Raw genomic sequence first — 22,599 nt, 5'->3', positions numbered from 1 at the left:
AGATGATAGCTTTTTCAAAGAAGTGATTCATCTGTTTAATGTTACTGTCTTAAATTTAGCCAAAGTAAGCATAAAGAGTTTGTAGCAGTTCAATGATAGTTAATTATTAATGCAATTTTTAAGAGCTGATTCACTTCTTAATTTACTTTGACCTGTTCCACGTACCAAAAGGTTATCATTCACAAATCAATAGGATTTAAGAAACATGATAAATGAAAGAGTGAATGAATTAGTATCGTATATATAAAATTATTTCTCAACAATACTCTACATACTGACATAGCTGTTACAAATGTTGTATTACACAATGGAAAACCCAGGATGGAGCGTAATAATTTAATGAAAAGGATAGTTGCTACTCATCATATAGTGGAGATGCTGTGTCGCAAAAGACACAATGGAAAGACTGTCACACATTTAGCTTCCAGACAACAAGGCCTTTGTCGGAATTAAACAACATAGACACATGCACACACTCATGCAAACGCAATTCACACCCACATGACCACAGTCTCTGGAAACTAGAGCCAGACTGCGAGCAGTAGGGCATTATGGGAAAGGAACTGGGTGAAGGTAACTAGGAGGCTGGCATGGGGAAGAGAAAGCATAACAGGGTAGTGGTACAGGATGGTAAGGTGCTGCTGGGAGTGTACAGGGACGATGGGGCAGCTAGGTGAAGTTGGGAGGTTAGACGGAGGGCAGTGGGCGAGTGGAAAAGGAGAGACGTAAAAAAACTGGTTGTGTTGGTGAAATAGAGGGCTGTGTAGTGCTGCAGTGGGAAACAGGGGAGGGGCTAGACAGGTAAGGACAATCACTAATGAAAGTTGAGACCAGGAGGATTACTGGAACATAGGGTATATTCCAGGGAGAGTTCCCACCTGCGCAATTCAAGAAAGCTGGTGTTGGTGGGAAGGATCCAGGTGGAACAGCTCTGAAGCAGTTATTTAAATGAAGGACGTCATGTTGGATGGCATGTTCAGCAACAGGGTGGTACACTTGATTCTTGGCCACAGTTTGTCAGTGGCCGTTCATGCAGACAGACAGCTTGTCGGTTGTCATGGCCACGTAGAATGCAGCACAATGGTCACAGCTTAGCTTGTAGATCAGATAACTGGTTTCACAGGTAGCCCTGCCTTTGATGGGATAGGTAATGTTTATTAGAGGACTGGGATAGTTGGTGGTGGGAGGATGTATGATCTCACATCTAGGTCTATTACAGGGACATGAGCCATGAGGCAAGGGGTCGGTAGCAGGAGTCGTGTAGGGATGGATGAGGATATTGTGTGGGTTTGATGGATGGTGGAATACCACTGTGGGAATAGTAGAAGGATAGTGGTTAGGATATTTCTCATTTCAGGGCATGACAAGATGTAGTAGAAACCCTGGCAGAGAATGTAATTCAGTTGCTCCAGTCCTGGGTGGTACTGAGTCACAAGGGTAATGCTCCTCAGTGGCCAGACAGTAGGGCGTTGGGAGGTGTTGGGTGACTGGAAAGATAAGGCACAGGAGATCTGTTTTTGTACAAGGTTGGGTAGGTAATTACAATCGGTAAAGGCCTTAGGGAGATCCTTGGTATATTCGAGAGGGACCGCTCGTCACTACAGATGTGACGACCAGGGGTGACTCAGCTGTATGGAAGGAACTTCTTGGTATGGAATGGGTGGCAGCTGTCAAAGTGGAGGAATTTCTGGTGAGTGGTAGGTTTGATATGGACAGTGGTACTGATATAGCCACCTTTGAGGCGGAGGTCAACATCAAGGAAGGTGCCTTGTTGAGTTGAGTAGGACCAGGTGAAGCGAATGGTTGTTGAGGTTCTGGAGGAATGTGGATAGGGTGTCCTCACCCTCGATACAGAGAGCAAAAATGTCATCAATGAATCTGAACCAGGTGAGGGGTATGGGATTTAGGAAATATTTATGTAGATGGCACATGAATAGATTGGTGTAGAATGGTGCCATACAGGTGCCCATCGCTGTACCCCATATTTGTTTGCAGGTTCAAATGGCTCTGAGCACTATGGGACTTAACTTCTGAGGTCATAAGTCCCCTAGAACTTAGAACTACTTAAACCTAACTAACCTAAGGACATCACACACATCCATGCTCGAGGCAGGATTCGAACCTGCGACCGGTCGCGCTGTTCCAGACTGTAGCACCTAAACCACTCGGCCTCTTTGCAGGTAATGCCTTCAAAGGAGAAGTAATTGTGGGTGAAGATGTAGTTGGTCATGGTGACTAGGAAGGAGGTGGTTGGTTTGGAATCCAGGGTGTTGGGAAAGGTAGTGTTCAATAGCGGTAAGGCCATTGGCATTAGGGATGTTAGTGTGAAGGAACTGTGGAGGATCGATGGAGGAACGGTTGGTATCTTTTATATAGGGGAGGTAGGCTGGGGTAATAGGCTGAAGGTGTTGGTTTACAAGAGCAGAGATTATCTCAGTAGGGGCACAGTAACCGGCCACAATGGGGCATTCTGGGTGATTGGGTTTATGGACTTCTGGAAGCATGCAGAAGGTAGGAGTGTAGGGAGTGGTAGGGGTGAGTAGAGAGATGGATTTCAGGGAGAGGTTCTGTGATGGACCTAAGGATTTGAGTAGAAGCTGGAGATCCTGCGAGATTTCTGGAATGGGGTCACTGTGGCAGGTTTGTAGGTGGATGAATCTGACTGCTAATGGAGTCATTCTACCAGGTAACCCTTGAAGTTCAAAATGACAGTGGTGGAGTCTCTGTTGGAGGTAGGATTAGAAGGTTGGGATCAGTTTTTAGGTGGTGGATTGCAAGTCTTTCTGTGGAAGTAATGTTGGTTTGTGTGGTGTCACTGCCAGACACCACACTTGCTAGGTGGTAGCCTTTAAATCGGCCGCGGTCCGGTAGTATACGTCGGACCCGCGTGTTGCCACTGTCAGTGATTGCAGACCGAGCACCGCCACACGGCAGGTCTAGAGAGACTTCTTAGCACTCGCCCCAGTTGTACAGCTGACTTTGCTAGCAATGGTTCACTGACAAATTGCGCTCTCATTTGCCAAGACGATAGTTAGCATAGCCTTCAGCTACGTCATTTGCTACGACCTAGCAAGGCGCCACTATCATTTGCTATTTATCTTGTGATGCATGTACCGTCAGACCGATGTTCACCAATTATGCATTAAAGTTAAGTATTCCAACAGCTATGTACTTTATTTGCTAGATTCAAATCCTTTAACTGTTGCAGACCTCACGCCAGCCTGCGTGAGCTTAAACGCGTGACTTTCGGGTTCACCTCCTAGTGGCTTGGCTGTCTTGCCAAGTCACAACAATTGACGACAAGGATTTTGCGTTCGTATTGCTCAACTGGTTTACTTGTGTAATGGCTTCACCACAATCTCCAGATGTACTGTCCGAATTTTATCGCTTGCAGAATCAGCAGACGCAGGCCTTATTGGATGCCCTTGGACAGCTCGTCCAGGGTCAACGTGCAATGCAAAACGATGCGGCAGCCGCCGCTTCACCGCTCACACAGCCACAACACGCAGTTGGACCACCTTTTCATCCTTTTGATGCGGCACTGGAAAGCTGGACGGAGTGGTCACGCCAATTTGGATTCCATCTCGCCGCCTACAGAATTCAAGGTAATGAGCGGCAGTCTTTTCTCCTTTCCGCCATAGGCGTCCAGACGTACCGTGTCATAGTGAAATTATTTCCCCGACGTGATGTGGCAACGCTGTCCTACGAAGAAATTTTGTCTGCATTAGATATATATTTCAAAGAATCAGTCAATGTAGTTGCCAAACGGTATACGTTCTTTCGTACAAAACGTACAGCCAGTCAGACTGATAGGGAGTGGGTTGCAACTTTGCAAGGCCTTACTAGGGATTGTACTTTTGAGTGTCAATGTGGACTCTCTTATTCAGATACTATGGTACGTGATGCAATTGCACAGAACGTTTCTGATGTTCGTTTACGGGAACAGATTTTGAAACTAGTCAATCCCTCCCTTCAACAAGTGATAGACATATTGGATCGGCAGGACACACTTGACTTTGCTCAGGAATCATTTGAAACTTCACCGGCCGTGTGTCACATTAACCAGCCAGCTGGGCGCGCTGCACGGAACAGTAAACAGCCCTCGCGCCCGGACGCGCCAAAGCCGCCAAGACCTCAGCCACGTGTGCCGTGCAAGCAAGCACATGCAGTGAAATCATGCCCGCGGTGTGCTACTAGACATTCGCGTGAGAATTGCCTGTTACGCCAAGCTATTTGCTTTTTCTGTAATAAAAAAGAACATGTTCAGAGTGTTTGCCAGAAAAAGCTCCGATCGGACACTCACATCCATTCCAGGCCCTTCCGGAATCGGAATCGAACCCAGAATACTCAGGCTCGCGACACTTCGCCTATGGAAATTCATGTAGTTCATGCCACTCTGCCCAGTGCCACTCTCTCTAACAGTGACTGTGTTCGTCCCACAAATCGTGTGCGTCGACATCGACGGAAATCCCGTCAAGTCACACGTGATTTTGTACCAGTGTCAGTTCACGTTGCACGAGACAATCACTCTTGTCGTCAGCAGGACAATAAACTTTTTGTAGATTTGGACATTAATGGCAACGTGATTCCATTCCAGCTCGATACCGGAGCTGCAGTTTCCTTGATCAATCACGACACGTACAAACAGCTGGGCACATCTCCATTGCGTGCCGCAAATGTTAAGTAGTTATTCAAGACAAGCTATCCCTGTGTTAGGACAGTGCAGCTTTCTTGCAACATACAAGGGACAAACAAAACTTGTGTCATTTTATGTCCTTCGTTCTTCTTCTGCAGTGAACTTGTTTGGTTTCGATTTGTTTCAGTTGTTTAACTTGTCTATAGTAAATCAGGTCCTATTGGTGAACCAGACTGTGCCTTCAGCCAGTGTTTTCGTCTATGTGACAAATTTGCAGACATTTTTGCACCGGGCCTAGGTTGCACTAAGAACTATAAAGCACATTTGGAACTGAAAGTAAATGCGCAACCGAAATTTTTCAGAGCGCGCAATGTTCCCCACGCATTGCGTGATGAGGTCGCAAGAACATTACATGATTTGGAATCACAAGGTGTAATTGAACGTGTGCAGGCTTCTATCTGGGCATCACCCTTAGTAATTTTGCAAAAACCTTCCGGAAAATTGAGACTTTGTGTGGACTTCAAGGCAACAGTGAATCCCCAACTAGTGACTGCAACTTTTCCTTTACCCCGCCCAGAAGATCTTTTTGACAAACTGTGCCCGGGTAAATGTTTTTCGAAGTTGGACCTAGCAGATGCGTACTTGCAAATACCGGTCTTGGTGGTTAACACGCATCTTGGTTTGTACCAATTCAAATGATAGCCTTTCGGGTGTGCGTCCACCCCTGCATTATTTCAGCAATATCTGCAAACAGTTTGTGCGTCGGTCCCTACTGCAGCAAACTATCTGGACGATACTGTGATCTCCGGAAAGACGGAAGAAGAACATTTAGCCAATCTCAGAACGTTATTTCAGGTCTTGCGACAAAATGGTCTTCGCTTGCGGAAGGACAAATGTGTGTTTTTTGCTCGGGACTTACCATATCTGGGACATGTCCTCAATGCCCAAGGCATACATCCCAGTCCAGAGCACCTCCGTGCCATACAAGACTTGCCTTCGCCGCGGAATTTGAAGCAGCTACAGAGTGTGCTGGGAAAAATCAATTATTATCATCGCTATGTGCGCCACGCCTCTTCCATTTCAGCTCCACTTCATCGCTTACGCCGTAAATGTGTTCCGTTCGTCTGGACAACGGAACGCGAACCCGCCTTTCGCCAGTTGAAATCAGCGTTGCTTTCCAATACTTGCCTTATGCCATTCGATCCCCAGAAACCCCTTTTGTTGATGGTGGATGCATCGGATTTCGGGATCGATGCTGTGCTTGCGCACAAAGATGGATCACATGATCGCCCTATTGCTTTTGCCTCCCAATTGCTCTTGTCTGCACAAAGATATTCACAGATCAAGAAAGAAACATTGGCTCTCGTATTTGGTGTTACAAAGTTTCATGATTTCTTGTATGGTCGTCACTTTACCATCATCACAGACCACAAACCTTTGACATCACTTTTTCATCCGACCAAGCGTGTACCTCCACGTACAGCACAGAAATTCATTCGCTGGTCTATTTTCCTCTCGCAGTACTGCTACGATATCTTGTATCGGTCCACTGCTAAGCACGGAAACGCCGATGCTTTGTCCCGATTGCCTGTTGCTGAGGATAGAGCATTCGATTCCTCCGAACTTGCTTGCATGTTCATTGATTCGGAAACCGATGACGTGGTCGAATCGTTTCCGATTGATTTTCGTCGTGTAGCTACAGCCACAGCTGCAGACCCTGTTCTTGCTACCGTTCTGCGTTTTGTTGCTACGCAGTGGCCCTTGTCAAAGTCACGGATCGGGGATTCGTTGGTTTGCCGAATTTTTGCTCACAAGGAGAGCCTTTTTGTACGACGTGGTGTTTTGCTGTTGCGTTCTGATAATGATCAGTCCAGTGTCATGGTCCCACGTTCGTTGCAGTCCTCTGTCTTACGGCTTCTCCACCAAGGACATTGGGGTATAGTGAGAACGAAACAACTTGCTCGTCAACACTGTACTTGGTTCAGAATCGATTCTGCGATTACGCATATGTGCTCTTCTTGCATGGCGTGTGCCGAACAACAATCCGCACCACCGCGGAAATTCTTTGCATGGCCAAAAGCCACTTCCCCTTGGCAACGCTTACACATCGATTTTGCTGGTCCTTTCTGGAATGCTCAATGGTTGGTTGTTGTAGATTCATTCATTAATTTCCCTTTTGTTGTTCGGATGTCTTCCACGACGCCATCTGCCACCATCCAGGCATTATATGCTATCTTTTGCATTGAAGGTCTACCACAGACTATTGTTTCCGACAATGGCCCGCAATTCATGTCCGCAGAATTTCAGTCATTCTGCAAGGCCAATGGTATTCAACATCTGACGTCCGCGCCGTTTTCGCCACAGTCAAACGGTGCCGCTGAACGTTTGGTCCGGACTTTCAAGTCACAGATGTTGAAGTTGAAAGAGTCGCATTCTCGGGAGGACGCGTTATTGCTCTTTTTGTCCTCGTATCGCTCTCAGGCCCGTGATGGTCGCTCGCCGGCTGAGTTGCTTCACGGTTGTCCTCATCGCACCTTGATGTCTTTGCTACATCCACCACATCAGGTTCCTGCGCAGCGGCAGACACCTGCTTTTGCCCCAGGCGACGTTGTATACTATCGCAACTATCGAGGTTCACGCTGTTGGCTCGATGGGCGCATTCTTCGCTGCCTCGGCCGCGCTATGTATCTGGTTTTGGGGGCCTCTGGTGAGGTGTTTCGGCATCTCAATCAGCTGCGCCTCTGTCGTCGCACGGGATCTGCCGCTCGCCGTCTGCTTTCAGCGACAGTGCCGCCTGGTCAGCGCCCTGGGGACCCATTTACTGGCTCGCCTCAGCCCCAGGTGTTACCGACGCTGCCTTCCATTTTGCCCCATGGCGACGCGCCGCCGCCTGTTCTCCCGCCGGCGACGCCTGCAGTGGACGCCTCGCTGCAGCCACCGGGCACCTCCCTGGGTCACGCGCCGCTGATCGCTTCCTGTGACCAGTTGTCCTCTGCCATGGACTTCTTGCCTGCTCCGGACCATAGGAGGTCTTCGCCCATCGGGTGCCCCGACCCGATGGAGGTCGACCCTTCGGCCCCTCCTGTCTCTTTATGGGCGCATACACCGCATGTTGGTGTGCACCCTGTAGTAGGTTTTCAGGCGTTTCCTCAATCCCCTCGGACCGAATGGCAGGGTGCGGGTGGCACAGCCTCGCCTATTGTTAGGCTCGCCACCTCGTCGCATACGTCAACATGGGGTCCTCCCCACGGCGGGCGGAAGCCTTATAACACAACCGTGTGCCGATTTGCGGGGGAGGAATGTGGTGTCACTGCCAGACACCACACTTGCTAGGTGGTAGCCTTTAAATCGGCCGCGGTCCGGTAGTATACGTCGGACCCGCGTGTCGCCACTGTCAGTGATTGCAGACTGAGTGCCGCCACACGGCTGGTCTAGAGAGACTTCCTAGCACTCGCCCCAGTTGTACAGCCGACTTTGCTAGAAATGGTTCACTGACAAATTGCGCTCTCATTTACCAAGACGATAGTTAGCATAGCCTTCAGCTATGTCATTTGCTATGACCTAGCAAGGCGCCATTATCATTTGCTATTTATCTTGTGATGCATGTACCGTCAGACCGATGTTCACCAATTATGGATTAAAGTTAAGTATTCCAACAGCTACGTACTTTATTTGCTAGACTCAAATCCTTTAACTGTTGCAGACCTCACGCCAGCCTGCGTGAGCTTAAACGCGTGCCTTTCGGCTTCACCTCCTAGTGGCTTGGCTGTCTTGCCAAGTCACAACAGTTTGCATGTTGAGGTATTTGGGGAATGATGGAAGGCGAGATTCGAGATTAAGAAATTCTCAAAAGCTAACAGAGGATGATTTGAGGGCAGTGTGGTGGACCACAGTTGGATGAAGGAGTGAACTGAGTCAGGCAGGGTTCAATGTTGGTTGAATCTAATTGGTAGGGTTGGTGGCGAAAAGTGTTTCCACTGTAGGGACTGGGAGAAGGAGAGAAGGTCTTTGACAAGTCCTGTGTGATTAAATTTGGGAGTAGGGCAAAAGATGAGGCCTTTGGATGGGCTGATATTTCTGCGGTGCTGATCTTTCCAGTCTCCCATCACATGTAGCATGTAGTTATTACTTCTTAATTTATTTATTTGGTTCATGCTTTTTATAGTGTACAAGGTGTAGGACACCTATAATATTTGTGCTTAGATGGTACAAAAGTAAAAAGAATTTATTTGCTAAGTTGACCATTGTGCACATAGTGATCCATGCTGCGAGGTCACTACCTCGCAAGTATGTCTGTGGTGTTGCAATGTGAGGCTCTCTTTGGTTTGCTTAGACAGAGCAGGCTGGGGCAGTGGGAAGAGAGAGATTTCTAAGGAGTTCACTGGACATGTAAGGAAAAACAGCATAAACATACCAAGAAGGGCATTCCTGCAGTGAAGACGTGTCGTGGCCAGAAGGCATGCAGCCTGTGGTAATTTCTGTTTTCCAGATCTCACTGTGGGTGCTGGTTTATCTGGAGGTGAAAAGCCTTCTGCTTCTGGACTTATTAAGGATGGATGAGCACTATAAACATCCTCGTCTGTTGGAGGTTTTCCTCAGATCTGGGCAGTGGAGTGTTTATCACAGTTCTTGGAATTTTGTTCAGCAACTTCCCCATTTGCCCTGTTGTGGTGCATCACTTTCTTCTTTATTTCAACACCTGCCCGTATTGCTTATTTAGTGTGCCTGTGGCATGTTCATGTAGATCACTTTTGGCTTCTGTTGCCAAGAGTGTCTGTTTTATCGTTTTGACCTATTGATTAGGTTTTATATGTTATCATGCTCAGGCTAGTGTACCCACTGTAAAGTTTTGGAAGCATGCTTGGCTATTGGAGTCACCTTTTGGTATTTTGTGTTTGAATTTGTTAAAAGTTGCAACCTCTCTCGAGGCACTCCTTTTTTTAATTACATTAAAAAGGGCCCACAGAAGTCAACTATAAACTAGTCCTTCACGTCAGCCTTTGTGTGTGCCTGTGTGGGCCTTGTGCATGCGTGTTTTTGTTGATGTGTTGGCTGGGGGCCTTGCCTGGTCTTAGGAAATGCTGTGGGTGATCACACTTTACAGGCCCCTCTTCTCTTTGATTTCTGTCCATTATGTTTGGTATTTTTACCTTTTACCACTTGTAAGGATTTCTTTAACCAAAGAATCTTAAACCTGCTTTTTAGGACATTTAGATAAAACTTAAATCAGTTTTGAATGAGCACCCAAATTCTGTTACCTGTCTTGTAATTTTTAATGGTTCTGTTTTATGTTCTTTCTAATGAAATAGTGATTACTTCCCACTGTACCAGTTATTAGTGTTTCTTCTCATTACATACACATATGGATCGCAGAAAGAATTATTGCTTAAACACCTCTGTGCACAGTGTAATAAGTCTAGTCTTGTCCTCATGATGACTATGTGAGCTGTACATAAACAATATTAATAGTAACCTCTGGCTTTTTGTAAATGATGCAGTTATCTAGAGCAAATTACTGTCTGAAAGAAGCTGCATAAATATTCAAAAATGTAAAACTGTGCACTTCACAGAATGAAAAAAACACAGTATCCTATGACTATAATATCATTGAGTCTTAGCTGGATTGGCCAACTCACACAAATATCTGGATGTAACACTTTATAGGGATATGAAATGGAATGATCACATAGGCTTAGTCGTGGGTAAAGCAGGTGGTAAACTTCAGTTTATTGGTAGAATACTGGGGAAGTGCAACAAGTCTACAGAGGAGATTGCTTACAAATCACTCATGTGACCCATCTTATAAAAATGCTGAAGTGTGTAGGATCGGTACCAAACGGCACTAACAAGGTATATTGATTACATATAGAGAAGGTCAGCACAAATGGTCACAGGTTTGTTTAATCCATGGAAGAGTGTCAGAGAGATACTAAAGGAGCTTAACTGGAAGGCTCTCAAAGATAGATGTAAACTATCCTGAGAAAGTCTATTAACACAGTTTCAAGAACCAGATATAATTGATCCCCCTCCCCCAAAAAAAGTACTTCATTATACAGGTTGTTCGGAAATTCCCATTACAAATTTATAGGAGTAGTAAAGGGGTGTGAGTACATAACGTTTTGAATAGGAGCCCATATCAAGTTTCAGTTCAGATGCACATAGCAACCATGTCTGCTGGGGGTCAGAGAAAAGTCTAGGGCAGGGACAGGCAAACGTTGCACGCGGCTCATGAGTGCACAGCACTGCACATGTGCTGCTCACGTGCAATTGTCAACTGGTGCAGAGGCGACAGCTGGCAGGTTGTGGCAGTGTAGGTAGTACCAGGCTAAACTGCAGACGTCAATGTGAAGCGACCACTACGTAGTGAATGTTGTATTTCAAGAACTGGAAAATGCAAGGCGTATCAAGGAAACAGAGACGTAGAGATTTGCTATCTTTTAAAAGGGAATGGGAGAATCACTTTTTCTTTGTGCAAAAACGTAAAAATTCAAAATGTTTAATATTTGGCAGTATTATCGCTGGTCAGCGGAAGTTTAGTATTGAAAGCCATTATAATAAATTTCACAAGGACGAGTACAATTTATTGTGGGTTTCTGAGCAAATGGGGAAATTGACTGAGCTTAAGAAGAGCGATCTGACGATACTAGATGAATCTGACATAAGTTGCTATTGTCACGAGAGATCTGTGACTTTCTTTCGTCATATCTCTCATCTAACTGATTTAACATTTTATGGAGCACTGTTTTCAATTTTTCAGGACGACAACAATGATAGCGCAGTGGTACGTGCAAGTCATAAGATTGTACTTAATATAGCGAGAGCTGGAAAACCATTTGCTGAAGGTGAGTTTATAAAGGAGAGCATCAATGACACTGCTGATTTACTTTGCCCACTGAACGCAAATCAGTTTCCAGCTATCACTCTTCCTCGGCGGACTGTAAGTTGTCGTATAAGTGCCATGGCAGACAATTAAGAAGTGCAGTGCAGGAGTTTATTGCATTTTCCATCGCACTTGATGAATCCACAGATATTTCAGACACCGCGCAATTAGTGATTTATGTCTGCGGCACATAACAGAGGATTTTTTAGATATGATATCTTTAAAAAGCATGACCACCGGCGCGGACATCCTAACGGCCGTTGAAGAAGCTGCCGATTCAGCTGGCTTAAATTGGAATCGTTTGGTGTCAGTGACAACAGAAGGAGCACCTGCAATGAAAGGGGAACAAATGGGATTTGTTGGATAACTAGGAAAAAAGCTACAGCATACAGATGAATCACTGTACAGCATCCACTGCATTTTACACCAAGAAGTACTTTGTGCAAAAGCAGCAAAACGGAGGGACATCATGCAAGTGGTTATTCGGGCAGTTAATTATTTCAGATCCCACGGGCTTACACGTAGACAGTTTCACACATATTTAGCTGAAATTGGGGAAGAGTATGGTGACATACCAACCCACAGTGAAGTCTGCTGGCTCAGTCACAGTAATCTGCTCAAAAGATTTTTTGAGCTGAGAATACTAATAAATCAGTTTTCAAAGGACAAAGGAAGGTACGATCCCAAGTTAGAAGATCCAGAGTGGGTTGCCGACCTTGCATTTTTAGTGGACATTTACCGGACACATGAATGCAATGAACACAAGTTTGCAAGGAGAAAATCAGCTAATTTGTGAAATGGCTGAAAAGGTGCAAGCTTTCACTACTAGCAAGCTTGAGCTGTGGGAACGACAACTCTTGTCAGGGAACACAGTGCATTTCCCTACTCTGCCTACTGTGCGAGAACAGAATTGCAAAGAATATGTTTCCATACTCAGTGCAATAAAAGAGGAATTTCTCAAGCGATTTGGGGATTTATCATATTTATCCCTAGCTTTTGAATGGTTCTCGAGACCATTTGCTATTTCTGTAGATGATATTCATCCCAATTTGCAAATGGAATTAATAGATCTACAATGTAATTCTCATCTGAGAGACAAGTACCTTTTGGTAAGATGTGTAATTGACTTTTATCACGACTTTCCACAGCAAGAGTTTCCTCATCTCCATCGTGAAGCCGCAAAGATAATGTCAATGTTTGTGACTCGACATACATTTGTGAGAGATTTTTTCTGTTAAGAAAATTTACGTAACTGTTTGAGTTTGACTGTACGGAGAAATTTTGTTCCAGATATTAAACGTATTGTAAACTCCACCTGTGATAATTAAATGAAACGTATTGTAGGTAATAGGTACCATTTCAAACCATGATTCCTTTCAAGCACTCATACTAACCTTATTCCTTCATTCGATAAAGCAAGCAAGGAAACAAAACTCACTACACAGGAAGGAGCGGAGGGACGGTATGGTGGGGAGATGAAAGAAGCGGGTGGCCAGCTTGCCCCTGTGTGCATGCAGAACACATGTTAACTGCACGCGTGCAAGTGCACTGCACTTGTGCGGGGTTCCTGCCCGCCCCTGGTCTAGGGTAGACTGAATGAGGCGGACTACTTCTTGTGGGGCATTATGAAAAGGAAAGTTGCTACTCACCATACAGCGGAGATGATAAGTTGCAGGTAGGCACAACAAAAAGACTGCCACAAATAAGCTTTTGACCAGCAAGGCCTCCGTCAAAAATTGACGACACTCACACACACACACACACACACACACACACACACACACAAATTAAAAAAAAAAAAACTGCCATGGTAGTGTGGCTTAAGTTGCCAGAGATTGTGTGTGTGTGTGTGTGTGTGTGTGTGTGTGTGTGTGTGTGTGTGTGATTGTGTGGGTGGATTTTCCTTTGATTTCTGCCTACTTCTTGTGGGTTCCTATGCAGAGTTTAACTTATGAGAGTCCTTTGGAGACAGAGGAAGATCTGCTGACATGAGTTCTGGCCGCTACAATAGAAACTGAAGAGACACCTGGTGGGATGGGGAACATGTATCAGAACATACTTCATATGTACAATGTCTGTAACAACATTGGTAGTCACCACATCGAGCCACTGTTGTAACACATCAGTACCGTTCTGTACATACAGTAGGCGGGATTCTTTTTTTGTTTTGGAGTAATGTAAAGACATAATGTTTAAGTACTAATACAAACAAACATGCTTAGGTAATAAATGGATGGTGCGTCACATTTCATTTTGAATTGTTCTGAATAATTGTACTGCGTCATGCTAATTCAGTTCCTGAAGACAAAATGGAAAAGTTAAATATATGAACAGAAATAATACGTTTCTGGGCAAGGATTTATATTTAAGATATTATGTAATCACTCACCTTTACAATTTCTAGAAATTTGTAAAGGGAATTTCCAAACACCCTGTAGAGAACCACATCATCTGCTAATGGTTTGATATTGCCTATTAATATTATTTGTAAGGTCATTACTATACAACATGAATAGGAAGGGTCCCAAACTTTTCCATGTGTCATGCCTGAAATTACTTCTGCATTTGTCACTGACTTTTCATTGAAGATAACATGCTACATCCTTCCTAGCAAGAAATTTTCAATCCAGACATAAATTTCTCTGAATACCCAATATGAATAAGCATAAGTTTTTCAGAAGTCAAGAAATACCACATCTACATGACAGCCATTATCCATTGTTTTGTGAGAGTGGGATTTCACTTGATCATCATTTTCGAAATCCTTGCTCGTCTGCATGGAGGTGGTAATTCTATTATAGATACCTCAAAGAGCTCAAAATGTGTTCTAAGGTTCTACAACAACTGGATGTCAAAGATGTTTGGTGGTACTTATGTTGATCACTTCCGCTACCCTTCTCGTAGATGGGTGTAATCTGTGCTCCCTTCCAACAGCTGGTCATGGTTTAGTGTTTGAGCAATTTATTTATTTATCTATCTTTTGAATCTATGGCTGTATAGAGTACAAATCATATTCAACTATACCTTTATTATTATACACATTTCTTGAAAATTTATTTCAAGTGATTTCGGGTAAACACCATATTTGGTGAGTCTAATAAAAGCCTTATTAAGATCACTATCATTACAGTCGCAAAAGACGTTACATAACTTACATAACTTCTGCATCTACGACTGCAGAAGAAGGACCTCTTCCGACCTCATACCAAGCTGTCATGTTGGTGGATAAAATGCAGGACATTATACAAAGGTCTGTCACAAGCAAAACATTTAAAATCAAAAACCATCCCATGTACATGTCCACGTCCATATATTTTACACACACAGATGATTGTTACATAATAAAAATCACAGTATACAATGCATAGTAACACATCTGTTTAATTAACTGAACATGTTGTAATCATTGTACATCCACCTTGGATGGTGTATAAGGTATAACACTTGGTGTGAGGTTCTAACTCAAAATGAACATGTTTTTTATAAAAAAAAAAAGTTTTGAAAACCTGAAGATAACAACGAAGTTTGGTGAATCTGGTTGTTGTAAATAAAGAAATATTAATGTAATCTTGTATTAAAAAGTTTTTACTCCACGTAAAGGTTGGCTTTAGCACAAAAAGAGGTGTGCAATGCGTCAACTAAAATTCTGGATAATTTACTCAGCAACGTAAAATGTCTTACAGACAACAAAGTAAAATTTGAAAACAAACCGAAAAAGTTTCTCCTTGACAACTCCTCCAACTCTGTAGAAGTAGTTCTATTATTGTAATGGGTAAAAGGTGTGGATAGGAATTACTGACACCTGTATACTTAATAATAATAATAATAATAATAAACATATAAATGTTCAACTTGTAGCCATACTTATAAATTAATTTGCAATGTGAATGTAATTTGACTCAGTCCACATCATTACAATTTACTGTGCAAATGATCCATGCAACATAAAACTAACTAGCTTATTTCTCTGTATATGTTCAATATCCCATATTAGTCCCATTTTATATGGGTCCCACACATTTCAATAACACAGATTCTAATATGGGACACACAAGTAATTTGTAAACACTCTCCTTTGTAGACTGACTGTGTTTTCTCACTATTCTGCCAATGAATTGAAATCTATTATCTGTCTTACCTGAAATTGACACTATCTCTTCCATTAAACTGCTCTACCAGATCCTGTGTCATATTTGACAGAATTAAAATATTATTAGCAAAACTTAAAAACAGTGTTTCTCCTTGCTGAAATTAAATTCCCTTTCCGACTTTCTCTTTGGTTTCCTTTATTACTTGCTCAATGTATGAATTGAACAACATGGTGGATGCGCTATAACCTTGTCTGACTCCCTCCTCAACAACTGCTTCTTTCTCTAGTCAGGCAATTATTATAATTGCAATCTAGTTTCTGTACAAGTTGCAGATACGCTTTTGCTCACTGCATTTTATGCCTGCCACTTTCAGAATTTCAAAGAATGTGTACCAGTCAACATTTTCAAGGGTGTTTAGCAAATCTAAAAATACTATAAATGTAGGTTTGTCTTTCTTCAATCAGTTTTCTAAGATAAGTCAACTATGAAGATAGAAACATATATACCGTATATAATGTTAAATATGGCAGACCTCAAGTTTCGGTTCTAAGCTCTGTCTTATTCCAGCTATTCATAAATGATTTACAGTTTCTTTGATTGTGGATTTAGAAAAATTTAAAGTGAGACAATCATTTAAATTTCACAAACAAAAAATTGAGTACTGTTTGCTACTCTATGGAGATTATTACCGGGTGTACAGGTGACAAAAAATGTTCACCGAGCACACATGAAATTGCTGTTGAGATACAGTGTTATTTATTCAGGAAATTTGTCTATCCTTGTTGTTGTTGTTGTGGTCTTCAGTCCTGAGACTGGTTTGACGCAGCTCTCCATGCTACTCTATCCTGTGCAAGCTTCTTAATCTCCCAGTACCTACTGCAACATACATCCTTCTGAATCTGTTTAGTGTATTCATCTCTTGGTCTCCCTCTACGATTTTTACCTTCCACGCTGCCCTCCAATACTAAATTGGTGATCCCTTGATGCCTCAGAACATGTCCTACCAACCGATCCCTTCTTCTAGTCAAGTTGTGCCACAAACTTCTCTTCTCCCCAATCCTATTCAATACCTCCTCATTAGTTATGTGATCTACCCATCTAATCTTCAGCATTCTTCTGTAGCACCACATTTCGAAAGCTTCTATTCTCAACTTGTACAAACTATTTATCGTCTATGTTTCACTTCCATACATGGCCACACTCCATACAAATACTTTCAGAAATGACTTCCTGACACTTAAATCTATATTCGATGTTAACAAATTTCTCTTCTTCAGAAATGCTTTCCTTGCCATTGCCAGTCTACATTTTATATCCTCTCTACTTTGACCATCATCAGTTATTTTGCTCCATAAATAGCAAAACTCCTTTACTACTTTAAGTGTCTCATTTCCTAATCTAATTCCCTCAGCATCACCCGACTTAATTTAATCCATTCCGTTCAACTGCTCTTCCAAGTCCTTTGCTGTCTCTGACAGAATTACAATGTCATCAGCGAACCTCAAAGTTTTTATTACTTCTCCATGGATTTTAATACCTATTCCGAACTTCTCTTTTGTTTCCTCCACTGCTTGCTCAATATAAAGATTGAATAACATTGTGGATAGGCTACAATCCTGTCTCACTCCCTTCCCAACCACTGCTTACCTTTCATGTCCCTCGACTCTTATAACTGCCATCTGGTTTCTGTACAAATTGTAAATAGCCTTTCGCTCCCTGTATTTTACCCCTGCCACCTTCAGAATTAGAAAGAGAGTATTCCAGTCAACATTGTCAAACGCTTTGTCTAAGTCTACAAATGCTAGAAACGTAGGTTTGCCTTTCCTTAAACTAGCTTCTAAGATAAGTCGTAAGGTCAGTATTGCCTCGCGTGTTCCAATGTTTGTATGGAATCCAAACTGATCTTCCCCTAGGTCGGCTTCTACTAGTTTTTCCATTCATCTGTAAAGAATTCGTGTTAGTATTTTGCAGCTGTGGCTTATTAAACTGATTGTTCGGTAATTTTCACATCTGTCAACACCTGCTTTCTTTGGGATTGGAATTATTATATTCTTCTTGAAGTCTGAGGGTATTTCACCTGTGTCATACATCTTGCTCACCAGATGGTAGAGTTTCATCAGGACTGGCTCTCCCAAGGCCGTCAGTAGTTCTAATGGAATGTTGTCTACTCCGGGGGCCTTGTTTCGACTCAGATCTTTTAGTGCTCTGTCAAACTCTTCATGCAGTATTATATCTCCCATTTCATCTTCATCTACATCCTCTTCCATTTCCATAATATTGTCCTCAAGTACATCGCCCTTGTATAGACCCTCTATATACTCCTTCCACCTTTCTGCTTTCCCTTCTTTGCTTAGAACTGGGTTTCCATCTGAGCTCTTGATATTCATACATGTGGTTCTCTTTTCTCCAAAGGTCTCTTTAATTTTCCTGTAGGCAGTATCTATCTTACCTCTAGTGAGATAAGCCTCTACATCCTTACATGTGTCCTCTATCCATCTCTGCTTAGCCATTTTTCACTTCCTGTCAATCTCATTTTTGAGAAGTTTGTATTCCTTTTTGCCTGCTTCATTTACTGCATTTTTATATTTTCTCCTTTCATCAATTAAATTCAATATTTCTTCTGTTACCCAAGGAGTTCTACTACCCCTTGTCTTTTTACCTACTTGATACTCTGCTGCCTTCACTACTTCATCCCTCAAAGCTACCCATTCTCCTTGTACTGTATTTCTTTCCCCCATTCCTTTCAATTGTTCCGTTATGCTCTCCCTGAAACTCTGTATAACCTCTGGTTCAGTCAGTTTATCCAAGTCCCATCTCCTTAAATTTCCACCTCTTTGCAGTTTCTTCAGTTTTAATCTACAGTTCATAACCAATAGATTGTGGTCAGAGTCCACATCTGCCCCTGGAAATGTCTTACAGTTTAAAACCTGGTTCCTAAATCTCTGTCTTACCATTATATAATCTATCTGCAACCTGTCAGTATCTCCAGGGTTCTTCCACGTATACAACCTTCTTTCATGATTCTTGAACCAAGTGTTAGCTATGATTAAGTTGTGCTCTGTGCAAAATTCTACCAGGCGGCTCCCTCTTTCATTTCTTAGCCCCAATCCATATTCACCTACTATGTTTCCTTCTCTCCCTTTTCCTACTACCGAATTCCAGTCACCCATCACCATTAAATTTTCGTCTCCCTTCACTATCTGAATAATTTCTTTGATTTCATCATACATTTCTTCAATTTCTTCACCATCTGCAGAGCTAGTTGGCATATAAACTTGTACTACTGTAGTAGGCATGGGCTTCATGTCTATCTTGGCCACAATAATGCGTTCACTATGCTGTTTGTAGTAGCTTACCCGCACTCCTATTGTCCTATTCATTATTAAAGCTACTCCTGCATTCCCCCGTTTTGATTTTGTATTTATGATCCTGTATTCGGCTGCCACCGAACTTCACTAATTCCCACTGCATCTAACTTTAACCTATCCATTTCTCTTTTTAAATTTTCTAACCTACCTGCCCGATTAAGGGATCTAACATTCCACGCTCTGATCCGTAGAACGCCAGTTTCCTTTCTCCTTATAACGACGTCCTCTCGAGTAGTCCCTGCCCAGAGATCCGAATGGGGGACTATTTTACCTCCGGTATATTTTACCCAAGAGGACGCCATCATCATTTAACCATACAGTAAAGCTGCATGCCCTCGGGAAAAATTACGGCTGTAGTTTCCCCTTGCTTTCAGCCGTTCGCTGTACCAGGACAGCAAGGCCGTTTTGGTTAGTGTTACAAGGCCAGATCAGTCAATCATCCAGACTGTTGCCCCTGCAACTACTAAAAAGGCTGCTGCCCCTCTTCAGGAACCACACGTTTGTCTGGCCTCTCAACAGATACCCCTCCGTTGTGGTTGCACCTACGGTACGGCTATCTGTATCGCTGAGGCACGCAAGCCTCCCCACCAACGGCAAGGTCTATGGTTCACGGGGGGAGGTGTCTATCATTAGAAACTGCTTTAGTCCATAAAAAGGCACTACAGAGACCATACGAAATACAAACTCCAAGAGATCATGCATGCCATTTTTAAGAAGCTGAAATTCTTCCTTTATTATTATTGTTCTTACTTACAGAGAGAAAGCATTGTTCATAAATAAAATTACAGACACTGCAAACCACTACCGTGTAAAAATGACATTGTGCCCAAATAACATAATATGATCCAAGGTAAAAGCTGGAACTATAGAGTGAGGATACGCGAACAAAATTTAGATAAAACTGACTTCTACTAGCCTGGACCAAACTTTATAAGAAAATTACCACATAAAGAAGACAAAGAATTACAAGATCTAAAAGAACTCTTAAAATGCAACTTTTAAAGAAATAATTGTATGGAATGGGGAAAGAGAGAGAGAGAGAGAGAGAGAGAGAGAGAGAGAGAGAGAGAGAGAGAGAAGAAAAACTGTGCAGCTGTATTATCCTTGAGTGTTGTGTTAGTTAATTTCTATCCAATTAATGATACAGAATGTGTATGGTGTTTCATTACATCATTCCCCTACATACACTGTAATGCTAATCTGTACCTAGTGAGAATGTAAAACTAAGTTGACACTCACCACAGTGTCTGATGGGAGTCACCATAAATGGGAATGCCTTTACCATTGCTCCCACCAGCCACCGCACCGAGTGTCTACTTAGTTTGTGCATACAGTATCAGTCATGCTGTTACTATCTGTATACTGGACACAAGTTTTGATTGAATTAGGAAATTGTAAACCTTATGCAAAAAATAGGTAGTTTATAAGGCCTATTATCAATATTCCTATTTGAAACATGTTCCCCTCACATCATTCTCTTTGCCAAAAAATGAGTTATCTAACTGAATTCATGTACAGACAATATGTTGAGGGCCAATACATAAATAAATGTATAGAATCATTTGTGGTTTCCTTCATACTTTCTGTTTTCATTAAAAGGCAACACTCCAAATTTAAAATCACAAATTGCAGAATTTCTAATCAGTACTGTATGAATACAGTAGGTCAAAGAACTCAATACAAACCTATCCAAGATCTCTATGGTTATAAATTGGGCTTCTGTTGTCTGATTAAGTCGCCTGCCAATACAAAATACCATGTCAATCACTTCTCGGCTGAGAATCATAAAGGGTATTTTATCTTCTCTTCTCTTTTCAAAATCTTCTGTATTTTTCATCTCGAGGTTCCGCCAAAAAGCCTTTAGCATTGAAGCTGCAATGCCACGCAAACATTACGATATCAAATGGTTAAGTGAGAGATTTTGCCATGAATATATGATATATTTTTCGTATAACTTGCCTAAGTTCTCGGGACTCCATGTTTCCGATAGCCCACAAAATTCCGACAGTTCATATTGAGCATCATTGTCTTCCATCGTGAGTACAGAACGCTGCGGACCTTTACTTCATCGCTGCTTCGGAATTACTTGCGCGATAAAGGTTGAATTCAATACAGAACATAATTCAGAAACATGACGTTAATTTTACTAAAAAATCACCACTCTTACGAGGTGTCTTTTCCCTTCCTGACTGTGGGAGCACAAAAAATTTGGAGTCCACGCAATGTTAAAATTGAAATTAACCGCCATTTCCAAAGACGTCCGTTTTATATGTACGCTCATTTTTTGGTTGATAACAAGAAAGTTCTCTTCAAAGATTGTAAATACAATGCCGGTGCAATGATTCGTGGGTGATAGCGTGAAATTGTATCGATTGTAAAAAGGAAAAATTTGGTGACGAATAAATTCATTAGTTATATAGCTGAAAACATTTAATACATAGCATGGTGTCTACTCCCGTCAGAGTGCTATACGTTCACAAGAAACGCCGTATCTCTGTAGTATATGAGTGATGAATTGTACGTAACCTCTCTCTCGTTACCAGTTGGGGCGTGCGCAGATTGTGTGTAAACAATGTCGAAAGTTCTGCCGAGACTACATTATTTACTTAGAAATAGAGATAGTCTGGTTAGTATTCACTGAAGAAATGCAACGTACTTTTTACAGAATCAAGTGATTTACGTTTTCGTATTTAAGTCCAGCAGGGACAGTAAGTTCAATAAAAATGGTGTCCTGTTTATTGTTTTAGATGACAAGAACATGTACCGGTGTCAGAAGGTACGCTACGGACGATTCAACTAGTACATCGACAAAGATTCCAGGTGGAAAAGAAGATGGGAAGAAGGGAAAGGGTGGCCCAGTAACCTGGAAAACAGTGGGTATTACAGCTCTTGTAGGTGGTTCCCTGGCAGCTTTTATGCTCCATTTAAAGAACGAGAAACAACAAGGTATATTTATACAAAGTGCTCACTACCTATGTCAGTTTAGTAATTGTATTTTCTCCCATTGCTGCATTTCCATGCTACATAAACGTGAAACACTTTTTATTGCTGCATCTAATTTCCTACCGTATTCAGTATCACACTGTAATCTGTTAACGTGTATAAAATATGAGTTGAGTGCTGCATGTGTAAATAACAATGCTTGTGATTGTCTTGATGAATATTGTTAAGATTTCCATAATTCATATCCTCGTCAGTTTCCTCACTGTGTGTCTACAGAACAGACAGCCTACCTAATAATATGTATCGTTGAGTCGTTTCTTGGACACGATAAGTATTGTTGTATGGTGTTTGGTAACTAAATATTGAAGTAGTTCAGCCATGGATTATGAAGCCCATTCCATATTATTGGGAAGCAAGTGAAGTTTTTTACTTTAGACTTCTGCCGATAGACTGGAGACCTATTATTTGAGACTTTTGTCCTCGCATTGTTTTACATTTTTTGAGTGACTGTGTTTTGGAGGCCTACTGTTAATTTGAATAGATAAGAGTTTTTTCAAAATAGTAAAAAATATTGATCGTAGGCCTATGGTCATGTGTTATACAAAGAATGTATACCAATAGCAGAAGATTTTCCTACATTTTTCTACCCTGTCATTGTAGTTTGACTCTTTTGAACATAAT

The 22,599-nt window shown here is 42.2% G+C and overlaps 2 protein-coding genes across 2 annotated transcripts in view; one reads left to right on the top strand and one right to left on the bottom strand.

The window, feature by feature from the left end:
- Positions 1 to 21,147, bottom strand: part of LOC126426449 (uncharacterized) — a 158,691-nt gene extending 137,544 nt beyond the window's left edge. Inside the window, exons 1-2 of the mRNA XM_050088364.1 lie at positions 20,935 to 21,147; positions 20,661 to 20,847 (exon numbers count right to left, since the gene is read on the bottom strand). Of these exons, the coding sequence (XP_049944321.1) occupies positions 20,661 to 20,847; positions 20,935 to 21,010 (263 nt within the window). The 5' untranslated portion in view covers positions 21,011 to 21,147. The remainder of the gene's footprint in view (positions 1 to 20,660; positions 20,848 to 20,934) is intronic.
- Positions 21,148 to 21,317: 170 nt separating this feature from the next.
- Positions 21,318 to 22,599, top strand: part of LOC126426790 (protein SCO1 homolog, mitochondrial) — a 60,398-nt gene continuing 59,116 nt past the window's right edge. The window contains exons 1-2 of the mRNA XM_050088786.1: positions 21,318 to 21,601; positions 21,723 to 21,921. Of these exons, the coding sequence (XP_049944743.1) occupies positions 21,548 to 21,601; positions 21,723 to 21,921 (253 nt within the window). The 5' untranslated portion in view covers positions 21,318 to 21,547. The remainder of the gene's footprint in view (positions 21,602 to 21,722; positions 21,922 to 22,599) is intronic.

Source organism: Schistocerca serialis, chromosome 11, assembly GCF_023864345.2.
Source record: "Schistocerca serialis cubense isolate TAMUIC-IGC-003099 chromosome 11, iqSchSeri2.2, whole genome shotgun sequence".
Lineage (NCBI taxonomy): Eukaryota > Metazoa > Arthropoda > Insecta > Orthoptera > Acrididae > Schistocerca > Schistocerca serialis.
Note: the sequence above shows the minus strand (reverse complement) of the source record. Positions and strands in the feature narration are given on the sequence as shown.